General features: G+C 45.0%; 1 protein-coding gene across 2 annotated transcripts in view; it reads left to right on the top strand.

The window, feature by feature from the left end:
- NUDCD3 (NudC domain containing 3) overlaps positions 1-12,638 on the top strand; it is a 106,669-nt gene that overhangs the window by 55,399 nt on the left and 38,632 nt on the right. For both annotated transcript variants that reach the window (XM_003805229.5, XM_063605709.1), the window contains exon 3: positions 7,626-7,758. In XM_003805229.5, coding sequence (XP_003805277.1) covers positions 7,626-7,758 — 133 coding nt within the window. The remainder of the gene's footprint in view (positions 1-7,625; positions 7,759-12,638) is intronic.

Genomic DNA, 12,638 nt, shown 5'->3' with positions numbered 1-12,638 from the left:
GTAAGGAAGATGGCTAGGCTTACCGTGTGTGTTCTGGTCCCAGGTTGGGGACTAGCTACATCTCCAGGAACTCTGGCTCTCCTCTTGGTGAGTTAGCATTGTCTTTAAAGTAGGCAGGCTACTGTCATTGCAAGACCAAAGTGTGGTAGATGCTAAACAGGTAACAATCAGGTATTGATAAAATTATTGATACTAGATTTTTAGAAAAATCTAAAAAAAGTGTAGAATTATTAGGCAATAAAGAAGTGTAAAATTACTAGGCAAAAGATATAACTTCTCTCTCCAAATGTCTCAGAGGGTTCAAGAATCATCCCATAGTCATAAAAGCTGCTCAGTGAGTTCTTTCCATAGCCAAAGACTTTCTAAAGGGAAAGCAGTGAGTGAGAAAGCAATACTGAGTGTCACGAGACCTTGTTTTAGTCATTTTAAATGGTTTGTTCCTCACAGCTACCTTTTGGGAGAGATGCTATTAGTGTTCCCATTTTATAGGTCAGGAGACCAAGGCACAGAGAGGCTGAGTGACCTAGTCACCATTACCTGGTTGCTGTGCAGGGAAGCTGGGCTTGACCTCAGGTTGGACACCACGGACACACAGAGCATTCAGGGAAACTGCTTGACTGCTAGGGGACTGGCTTGGAGACATTGATTTGTAGGACATACTTGAGACCAGAGCCCGTGGCCTGGGGTGGCTGCTTGCTGCATTGGCATCGAACCTTTTGTGTGGCTGGCTGAGGTGGCAGGGTATCCACAGTTGGCCTGATATTGCGGGGGGGGGGGGGGGGTCACATCCCTGCTAGTAAAGAAGCATGAACTTAGAAATAATGCATGCACAACAATGAAAGGAGCCTGGCGGGTAGGGGAACCTCAGTGAGAGCTGGGCAGCAGGCAGGGAGGCACCACCCTCTAGACAGACGAATCTGGCAAGAGTTGCAGGAAGGCTGGTTAGTGTGAGGTGCTTGTCTGTGTGGAAGCCTGGGAGTAGTGACTGGCTCCAGCCTGTCCCTTTGTAAGTGAGAAGGTTGAAGGCTGCAGAGGCCAAGACCAAGGCCCAGGCTACGTCTGGGTTGCTGGAGTTGGGGCAGACCTGGCAGCTGGGGGCCCAGGGCTGGGGTCCAGGCATCGAGTCATTTTTGAGCACTGAAATCAGCATGAGTGGACGAGCTCTCAGGAGTGAACACTCCTAGGAAGATAAAACCGAGAAGTAGGAAGTGGGCCTGGCAGACCATGAGTTTTAGGCTTCAGAAGCAGGGCAGTGGGCCTCAAGGATGGGTCATTTTTATAATAATGCTTATTTTGTAAAGCTTTGAAAATGAAGAAACCCAGAAGAAAATTCACCGTATTTCCATCAGGTGGAAGAAATCTTGAGTTGAGATTGAGCATAGGCAGAGAAGAGTTGACAGATGAGGAGGAGGATTCATTTGTGGGAGCAGGAGGAAAAAGGGAGGAAGGAGTCATGACGACTCAATCATGGGCTACCTCGAGTGCCTTGCTGAGGCCCTGGCCTTGTCTCCTGGGCCGTGGGGAGCCATATGAGGTTGTTGAGAATAATGTAATCACAGTGGCATGTGAAGAAACTGAGAAGAGACGCAGCCATGGCTGCCATCCAGGTCTGGGATGTGCCAGGTCAGTGAGATGAGAAGAAAATTGATAAGAGACAGGTGAGAATTTCAAGGGAGGGAGTGAGCCACGTCTGCTGGTTGCCTCATACCCATGGCACGTACATCACACACATATATACTGCGTGCCCGTACTATACCTTATGCACGCATATGCACACTGTGTGCATACATGCATACCACACACATGCACATAGCACACACACACTGCATGCCCACATGCACCACACATGCCACACACACATTGCATGCACATGTGCACCACACACATGCACCACACACACAAACTGCACACACAGTACATGTGCCCACATGCACATGCAGGTACACATGCACCAGCCACATGCATGTGGCACACACACATTGTATGCACACACGTACCCCACACACACATATAGTGCACACATACTTTTACCACACAGTGCACTGCACACATGCCACACACATGTACTACACACACACACACACACGTTGGCCTAGTCCATTTGGGCTACTATAACAAAATAGCATAGCCTGGGTAGCTTGTAGACCACAGAAATTTACTTCTCACAGTTCTGGATGTTGGAAGTCCAAGATGAAGGCACCAGAAGATTCAGTGTCTGGGGAGGCCCTGCTTCCTGATTCATGGATCTCTGTTTTCTTGTGGTGTCCTCCCATAGTGGAAGGGATGAGGAAGCTCTTTGAGGCCTCCATGTAAGGGCACTAATCCCACTCAGAGCCTCCACCCTCATGACCTAATCACCTTCTAAAGGCCTTACCTCCTACTGCCATCACCTTCGGGGTTAGGATTTCAAGATACACGTTTTAGGGGAACACAAACATTTCAGACCCTAGCACATATATATACATTGCACCCAGATGTTGTGGGACCTCTCCTGAGGGGACAGTGAGGTCAACAGGTGGTGAGGTGTGACAGCTCTTACACCTGGGATAATGGAAGGAGATGAGGGTGACAGGGATGTTGTCATCTTTGCACAGAGTAGTGGCTTTTGCGCAATGTAGTTAAGGGCAATGTAGTTAAGAGTGTGAACATTTAAAGGGTAGACAGGATTGATTGCAAGAAACATGAAAGAACAGCTGTATTTGGGGTGGTGGAGAGGGGGTTGACAAACCGGGCCTCAATCACTGAGCCCCAGGGGGCGGGAAGTGGGGAGCAGCAAGCTTGACATTTCTGTGCAAACACCTCCGCTTTGGAATCACTGGCTGTGACTTGGGGAGCCAAACCTTGCCTTTAGTCAGGCAGTCAGTGCCTATCATAGGCATTCTCTCTCCGGAGAAGAGCTTGAGGTCAGCCCTTGTCTCGTTGAATTATAAATCTATTATAGGTTTGGGGCTCTAGCTTCCTAGACAAAACTCTTCAGGTTAGGTCTTTGACCTCCTTTTACTCTTCATTTTACATACTTGCCACTAGCTTTTTGAAAATCAGAATTGTCTGATCCTGTTTTGTTTTAGAGACAGGGTCTCATTCTGTCATCTAGGCTGGAGTGCAGTGGTACAATCATAGTTCATTATAACCTTGAACTCCTGGGCTCAAGCTATTCTCCCACCTCAACCCTCCGAGTAGCCAGCACTACAGGTGTGTGCCACTATGTGTGGCTAATTTTAAAATTTTTTGTAGAGATGGGTCTTCCTACGTTGCCCAGACTGGTCTCAAACTCCTGGCCTCAAGTAATCCTCCTGTTTTGGCCTCCCAAATCGCTGAGATTGATTGCAAGTGTGAGCCTAGCCTAATCCTGTGGTTTTTAAAAACAAATGGAAGGAGGCTGGGCACGGTGGCCCACGCACGTAATCCCAGCACTATGGGAGGCTGAGGCAGGCGGATCACTTCAGGTCAGGATTTCGAGACCAGCCCGGCCAACATGGTGAAACCCCATCTCTACTAAAATATGAAAATTAGCTGGGAGTGGTGGTGCGCACCTGTAATCCCAGCTACTCTGGAGATTGAGGCAGTAGAATCATGTGAACTTGGGAGGCGAATGTTGCAGTGAGCCGAGATCGTGGCACTGCACTCCAGCCTGGGTGACAGAGTGAGACTCCATCTCAAAAAAAAAAAAAAAAAGGAAGGAGAGAGGACCTTTTTGTTTCTAGTGGCAGCACTCAAACAGGCAGATTGGGTAGGTCAGGTTCCTGACCATGAGTCTCAGGAACCCGGTCAGAAACCTCACCTACTCAGGAACTGCTTGTCTGCATGACAGTGACTCCTGGTGGCAGTGCTGCTAGCTCTCCCTGTGCAGGTGACCCTGGTGCCTGGCTTGCCACACTCAGGAGCGCCTAGGCCTGCAGTCTGCCAGGAAGGGTCTGGCCTATCCCCAAGGAGACAGAGGGCCCTGCTACCCACAGCACCCAACAGAGCCTGTTCTGTGTTTTTCCTTTAACACATTTAGAACCTTGTTATCCCAGCTCATCAGGAGTGGGAGCTGCAGGGAGACCTACTCCATAATCTTCAACCTGACTGCTGACTCACTTTCCTACTCCCACCCTTGGTGCTGAAGCATGGATGCTCCCTCCCCTGCCTCCTACCATGTGCCCAGGCCTGCAGCTGCAGGGGTGACCAACAGTGGCACAGTGGGGGCCAGAGACACCTGCACTTGACAGGATGCTTATTTTTACATACTGTTGGCTGGAAATAATCAACCTTATTTAAATAGAATGTGCATTCAGAGCACTATAAAAAGCACCCAACAACTTGCAAGGGCTGTTTTAGGAGTGATTCTCCTGCTTCCTTTGGAGGGAATCTGCAGGTTCCATGCAAGAGGAGCCAGGCCAGGGCTACTGAGGACACGGCAGGAGGATGGGGTTAGGCAGGTTCTGTGTGATCAGAGCCCTTTCCAAAAGCATACAGCTTTACTGCAGCGTGTAGTGGCAAGGGTGTCAGATGTCCCCCCTCACTCGAAGGCAGAGACTGACAGCCTTTTGCCCTGGAGGAGGCAGAACCCATGTGGGCATCACTGGTGGTATAGGCCGAGTGACTGCACTGTTGCTGGCGGCAGCGTCCCCAAGGATATCCCCCGGCATTATACTCATTCTCCTTTCTTGAGAGAGCCGTTTCTTTTTCCCAACTTTTGAGGAGTCTTCATGTTTACTCCCTGATCTCTGCCAAGTGCTGGGGCCATGTTGGTCTTGTGTGTGTGTGTGTGTGTGTGTGTGTGTGTGTATGTGTGTATTTTATTTATATATTTTCACAATTTTGACTTTTTTCAAATGGTAATGTATGTACAAAAGTGTCAATGAAAAGAAGTCTCCAGTTTCCAGCCATAAAGGTAGCTGCTGCTACCCTATTGTTCTTTTGGAGATATTCTCTGCATGTTTAAGCATATTTATGTCAGATATGAGTCTTAAAGCTGCTGTCAGTGCTCACCTAGAAGGATCCTGTGGAAACTTGGGGTCTGAGTGAGTCCCCCTTTCTGTGTCTGACTCCTTCGTACCCTGCTCCAAGGGTCAGGCTAGTGCTGCTGCCGTGGCCGTGGGACCGCAACTGGGTACAGGGGCTGCAGGGTGCATCACTGTCTCCTGTTAGCATTTTTTAAAGAGAACCATTTTTTCTCTTGGCTATAAAAATGTCTACATATTCTAGGGAGTTTGGATAATACCTAGGTACAAAGAAGAAAGATTCCTGTTACTCTACTATCAGAGATAACCACAAAGATTTAATGTGCTTCCTTTCAGTCTTTTTCATATATATGTGCACACTTGTGTGTATATTATATATTTCTTCTTAAAAATTAAAGTCATACCATACTTAAAAGTAATAATACCCCCTTTTCAGTTTTATGGTATATTGAAAGCTTTCTTCATATTACTAAATAGTCTTTGAAAATATGTTTATTGGTTGCATCTAAATCTTTCTTTTGCTGTCCATTTTCAACCTATTGAGCATTGTTTAGTTTCCTTCCCCCCTCCCTGTTTTCTCATGTCATTCAGTCAGGAATCCTATGTAACTCCTGGTTTCTGTATGTCATCTCTCTGTCCCACAGTGGCCCGCCTGTGTGAGTAGTTTAAGGCTGACATCTCTTCTGATTGGTTAGTGCCTAGTCCTGCCAATATTCAGTGCTGAATTTTGAATATCACCTCTGATTGAAATTAGTTTCCTTAGCCACTGTGTTTGCTCAGGCTACCACAATAACGTACCACAAAATGGCCGGCTTAAACGAAAAATGTTGATTCTTTCACAGTTCCTAGAGGGGAAGTCTGAGATCAAGGTGTCAGCAGGGCCATGTTCCCTCTGAAGGTCTTAGGGGAAGATCTTCCCTCTCCTCTTCCAGCTTTAGGTGGTGGCCTGCGGTCCTTGACGTTTTTTGGCCTATAGGCACATCACCCCATTGTCTCCACATGGCCTTCACGTCATCTCTCCAAAGTCCCCCTTTTAAGGACATCAGTCATAGTGGATTAGGGCCCACCCTAATGACCTTGTTGTAACTGCATCACCTGTGTAAAGACCCTGTTTTTATTAAGGTCACATTCTGAGGTCCTGGGGATTAAGATTCCAACATAGCATTTTAGGGGACCCAATTCAGTTCTTAACAGCCACTATTGCCCAGCCCAGAGGACTCAGGCCGTGGTGGAGGCCCAGCTTCATGCATAGACAGTGTGCAGGGCATACCCACAGTAGGTAAATATGTTCTTGTCTTAGAACTCTGGCCAGAGAAAGCCTGCCCTCTTGAACCACCCCTTCCCAACCCTTGTCTTGTATGTGCATCTATATAGATGTAGATACATGTAGTTTTGTGTTTTCCTGTGTGAACCAGATCATAGTGCACACATTGTTTACAAGCCCATGGGGCCGTCTCCCTGCCAGGTTTTGTCTGCTAATCTCTGAGCAGGCCCTGGAGAAGTTGACTGAGATGCACCTACTGTTGGAATGTTCTGTGTTCATAGCTGCTGCCTTCTCCATGACTAGGCTTTTGTCTGTAATTTAGATCTTCAGTTCACTATAATGGACTTGTGAGTCTAAACTTACATAGTGTTTATATTATTAGCATTGTTACATTTTATGGAAAATATTATATTTTATTTTTAACACCAGCTTCTTCTTGGTAGGCCTATCTGTATTTAGTGCTGTGTTTATAACAGGCCTATACAGTAAGATTTGCTTGATTGAGTTTTTTAGGCTGTCTCATTAAACATACTGCTTATGTCTTAACAATGATGCATACAATTTTAATGCAGTCCTTTTAGCTGTTATTTATTTACTATGAAAAAATAGAGGCTAGGGGTTGGATTAGGATTGAAGTTTAGCAGCTGCAGGATGAAGTGGTTTTGCCTTTTTTTTTTTTGAGACAGAGTTTTGCTCTTGTTGCCCAGGCTGGAGTGCAATGGTGTGATCTTGGCTCACTGCAACCTGCAACCTCCGCCTCCCAGGTTCAAGCGATTCTCCTGCCCAAGCCTCCCAAGTAGCTGGGATTACAGGCATGTGCTCCCATGCTCAGCTAATTTTTGTATTTTTAGTAGAGACAGGGTTTCACCATGTTAGCCAGGTTGGTTTCGAACTCCATACCTCAGGTGATTCACCCGCCCTTGGCCTCCCAAAGTGCTGGGATTACAGGTGTGAGTCACCACGCCTGGCCTCTTTTTTTTTTTTTTTTTTTTTTTAAAGATTGACCCTGCCAAGCAGTTTATAAGAAACCAAGGACTCATGAGCCTAAGGATTGTATTAATAAGAGCCCTCTGGTGAATTAACAGGCCTGGATCTCAGTACTGTGAAGGCTGGCAGCACCAGCTATGGTTTGACTGTGGTCACAGACACTTTTCCTAAACTGTAGGATGCTGCACTGGGGTTTCTTTTCTGTAGCTTTGCCCTTGTCCTGTGATTTCCATGGGTACCATGTAGGAGGGTCAGAAAGGAAATCACCTGAAAAGAAGAGGAGTTTGCAGATGCCAGAGCAAGTGAACTTGAGATGAAACTTGAGTTGGTCACGTCTCCAGGATGTAGGAGTGGCATGGGCTAGGCTGCCCATGGGGTCCTCTGCTCAGGCATGGCTGACTGGGATCACATTTTTTATTCTTTCTCAGGATTCAGGAGCAGTTCCAGAAAAATCCCGACAGTTACAATGGTGCTGTCCGAGAGAACTACACCTGGTCACAGGACTATACTGACCTGGAGGTCAGGGTGCCAGTACCCAAGCACGTGGTGAAGGGAAAGCAGGTAATGGCCTTGGCGGGTAGGGGTGGGTGGCTTCACCCAAGCCAGTCAAAGCTGTTGCAGGGAAGACCCACCAGCATCCTTGAGGGAGTGTTGAGATCGGCTTTAGGATGTGAGGTGTGTTCCTTCTCCTGCCCTCGGAATGAGCTGAGCACACCATCCTTGCTCCCCTTATTCTGTTTGTGAGGTTCTCCCAGCTCTTCTGCAGAAACCTCCCTTTGGGGATGGTGAACCCTGTTCACACTGCTTCCTGAGAGAGAAGCCCACACATCTGATGTCTTCACCTCTTTTATAAACACAGCCATAGACTCTCCTTAGGTTCCTATTGTAGATGGCCAGCTTCTCAGTTTTCAAGGGAATACTCAAACATTATTACCTTGGTGAATTCTCTTTTTTCCTAAAGATTAAATCTGCCTTCAGTTTCCCTAAGAAAAGTCCAGTCTACTAAACGCACAGTGATAGCTAACATACATTCACATAGCATCTGTCATGTGAGTTTCCTGGGCTTTGCCAGCCCAGGGTCTAATAAACTCAAATTAGACAAAGTGACACAGTGGGTAGCACCTCCCCGTGTATGGTGATGAGCCATGCATCACAGAGATGAAAGGTTTATGATTTAATTCTCCACAACCTTTAATCACAGGAGAGAGCTCTAAGACTCTGCAGTTCTCTCAGGGCAACAACATGGCTGCACAGGAGGGACGGAGGGAGGGACAGGCCCACCTCATCCCAGCGTCCCCACTTGCTTCCCTTGCTATTTTTTTATTTCCTCCATTCACATAGGTGGCATGCATGTGCCGAGGATAAGCTTCCTGATCCCCACACCCTCTTTTCTAAGGTTGACTTGGAGTCCTCTAAGGGCATCCCATCCCTGCCGGGGCCAGCCACCTGGTGTCACTCCCTGTGCCTCTGTTACTGCTTAGCGGTGTGATGGGTAGGTCTGTAGTTTGTGCACTGATACCAACCATTCTCCTTTCCCCAGGTTTCTTTTATGCCTCCTCAGGGAACAGGTGTCAGGCTGTGGGCCTTTGCTCCCCTCAGCAACAAACACAAAATTTATTTTTCTTCAGCTACAAACACCCAGTCACCCCCCTTTAAACTACATCAGGTCATAGGTGAGACCCATTGAAGCCCCATCCAGTCCTGAGAGGCAAAGCAAAGAACCCAGGTCACAGCGATGAAGTGGACGGCCAGGCCTGTGTGCTGTGGGGCTCTTCCATGGAGCAGGGAGCCATGTCCTATAAGTACCGCATGCTAACCGATTGCGCCACTGGAGCCACACCATGTCATGATGTACCTGTAACATTTGTAACTTGAGTTTCAAACACTAAAGTTTCTGAAACCTCCATCTAACGAGTTTAAGTGAGTAGACGTTTAATCTTTCTTAATTTTTTGATAGAGATGACCTCATTCTGTCACTCAGGCTGGAGTGCAATGGCATGATTGCAGCTCACTGTAGCCTTGAACTCCTGGGTTCAAGCTATTCTCCCACCTCAGCCTCCTGAGTAACTGGGACTTCAGGTGCTTGCTATCATGCCTGGTTAAGTTTAAAAAAAAATTTTTGTAGAGATAGGGTCCTGCTGTTTCCCAGGCTGGTCTTGAACTCCTGGCCTCAAGTGATCTTCCCACTTCAGCCTTCTGAGTAGCTGGGATTGCAGGTGTGAGCCATTGTTCCCAGTGGAAGTTTAATCTTTTAGTGGGAGAGAGATGTCTACTCAAGGAATTGTGATAAGAATAACATTATCATAGGTTGTTGTAAATAGATAATTTCCACTTTAAAAAATCTCAAGTAACAATGCAAAATGGGACATTACATAATTTAAATCCATAATATAAAAAAATTTGATATATGCCAGAAACTGTATCCATGTTTCCGTCTTCATGAGAACCTGCAACCTGTGAAGTAAGTAATTTCATTCTATTTTGTTGTAAATTTCTTTTTTAAAATTTTTATTTTACTTTAAGTTCTGGGATACATGTGCTGAACATGCAGGTTTGTTACATAGGTATACATGTGCCATGGTGGTTTGCTGTGCCTATCAACCCGTCATCTAGGTTTTAAGCCCCGCATGCATTAGGTATTTGTCCTAATGCTCTCCCTCCCCTTTCCCCCGACCCCTTGGCAGGCGCTGGTGTATGATGTTCCCCTCCCTGTGTCCATGTGTTTTCATTGTTCAACTCCCACTTATGAGTGAGAACATACGGTGTTTGGTTTTCTGTTCCTGTGTTAATTTGCTCAGGATGATGGTTTCCAGCTTCATCCATGTACCTGCAAAGGACATGAACTCATTCTTTTTTATGGCTGCATAGTATTCCATGGTGTATATATGCTACATTTTCTTTATCCAGTCTATCATTGATGGGCATTTGGGTTGGTTCCAAGTCTTTGCTATTGTAAATAGTGCTGCAGTAAACATACATGTGCATGTATCTTTATAGTAGAATGATTTATAATCCTTTGGGTATATATATACCCAGTAATGGGATTGTTGGGTCAAATGGTATTTCTGGCTCTAGATCCTTGAGGAATCACCACACTGTCTTCCACAATGGTTGAACTAATTTACACTCCCACCAACAGTGTAAAAGTGTTCCTATTTCTCCACATTCTCGCCAGCATCTGTTGTTTCCTGACTTTTTAATGATCGCCATTCTAACTGGCATGAGATGGTATCTCGTTGTGGTTTTTATTTGCATTTCTCTAATGACCAGTGATGATGAGCTTTTTTTCATGTTTGTTGGCCACATAAATGTCTTCTTTTGAGAAGTGTCTCTTCATATCCTTTGCCCACCTTTTGATGGGATTGTTTTTTTTCTTGTAAATTTGTTTAAGTTTCTTGTAGATTCTGGATATTAGACCTTTGTCAGATGGATAGATTGCAAAAATTTTCTCCCATTCTGTGGGTTGCCTGTTCACTCTGACGATAGTTTCTTTTGCTGAGCAGAAGCTCTTTAGTTTAATTAGATCCCATTTGTCAATTATGGCTTTTGTTGCAGTTGCTTTTGGTGTTTTAGTCATGAAGTCTTTGCCCATGCCTGTTCCTGAATGCTATTGCCTAGGTTTTCTTCTAGGGTTTTTATGGTTTTAGGTTTTATGTTTAAGTCTTTAATCCATCTTGAGTTAATTTTTGTATCAGGTGTAAGGAAGGGGCCTAGTTTCTGTTTTCTGCACATGGCTAGCCAGTTTTCCCAGCACTGTTTATTAAATAGGGAGTCCTTTCCCCATTGCTTGTTTTTGTTAGGTTTGTCGAAGATCAGATGGTTGTAGATGTGTGGTGGTATTTCTGAGGCCTCTGTTCTGTTCCATTGGTTTATATATCTGTTTTGGTACCAGTACTGTGCCGTTTTGGTTATTGTAGCCTTGTAGTATAGTTTGAAGTCAGGTAGCATGATGCCTTCAGCCTTGTTCTTTTTGCTTAGGATTGTCTTGGCTATGTGGGCTGTTCTTTGGTTCCACATGAAATTTAAAGTAGTTTTTTTCTAGTTCTGTGAAGAAAGTCAATGGTAGGTTGGTGGGAATAGCATTGCGTCTATAAATTACTTTGGGCAGTATGGCCATTTTCACAATATTGATTCTTCCTATCCATGAGCATGGATTTTTTTTCCATTTGTTTGTGTCCTCTCTTATTTCCTTGAGCAGTGGTTTGTAGTTCTCCTTGAAGAGGTCCTTCATGTCCCTTGTAAGTTGTATTTCTAGGTATTTTATTTTCTTTGTAGCAATTGCGAATGGGAGTTCACTCATGACTTGGCTCTCTGCTTGTCTATTATTGGTATATAGGATTGCTTGTGATTTTTGCACATTGATTTTGTATCCTGAGACTTTGCCGAAGTTGCTTATCAGCTTAAGGAGTTTTGGGGCTGAAACAATGGGGTTTTCTAAATGTACGATCATGTCATCTGCAAACAGAGACAATTTGACTTCCTCCCTTCCTATTTGAATACGCTTTATTTCTTTCTCTTGCCTGATTGCCCTGGCCAGAACTTCCAATACTGTGTTGAATAGGAGTGGTGAGAGAGGGCATCCTTGTCTTGTGCCGCTTTTCAAAGGCAATGCTTCCAGCTTTTGCCCATTCAGTATGATATTGGCTATGGGTTTGTCATAAATAGCTCTTATTATTTTGAGATATGTTCCATTAGTACCTAGTTTATTGAGAGTTTTTAGCATGAAGGGGTGTTGAATTTTATTGAAGGCCTTTTCTGCATCTTTTGAGATGATCATGTGGTTTTTGTCACTGGTCCTGTTTATGTGATGGATTACATTTATTGATTTTCATATGTTGAACCAGCCTTACATCCCAGGGATGAAGCCGACTTGATCGTAGTAGATAAGCTTTTTGATGTGCTTCTGGATTCAGTTTGCCAGTATTTTGAGGATTTTCACATGGACGTTCATCAGGGATATTGGCCTGAAATTTTCTTTTTTTGTTGTGTCTCTGCCAGGTTTTGGAATCAGGATGATGCTGGCCTCATAAAATGAGTTAGGGAGGTAGGGAGGAGTCTGTCTTTTTCTATTGTTTGGAATAGTTTCAGAAGGAATGGTACCAGCTCCTCTTTGTACCTCTGGTAGAATTCAGCTGTGAATCCGTCTGGCCCTGAGCTTTTTTGGTTGGTAGGCTGTTAATTATTGCCTCAATTTCAGAACTTGTTATTGGTCTTTTCAGGGATTTGACTTCTTCCTGGTTTAGTCTTGGGAGGGTGTGTATGTCTGGGAATTTATCCATTTCTTCTAGATTTTCTAGTTTATTTGCATAGAGGTGTTTATAGTATTCTCTGATGGTAGCTTTTATTTCTGTGGGATCAGTGGTGATCTCTCCTTTATCATTTTTTATTGTGTATATTTGATTCTTATCTTCTTTCTTCTTTATTATTCTGGTTAGTGGTCT

The sequence above is a fragment of the Pan paniscus genome, chromosome 6 (genome assembly GCF_029289425.2).
Source record: "Pan paniscus chromosome 6, NHGRI_mPanPan1-v2.0_pri, whole genome shotgun sequence".
Taxonomy (NCBI): Eukaryota; Metazoa; Chordata; class Mammalia; order Primates; family Hominidae; genus Pan; species Pan paniscus.
The sequence above is the reverse complement of the archived record's forward strand: the minus strand, read 5'-3'. Positions and strand labels throughout refer to the sequence as shown.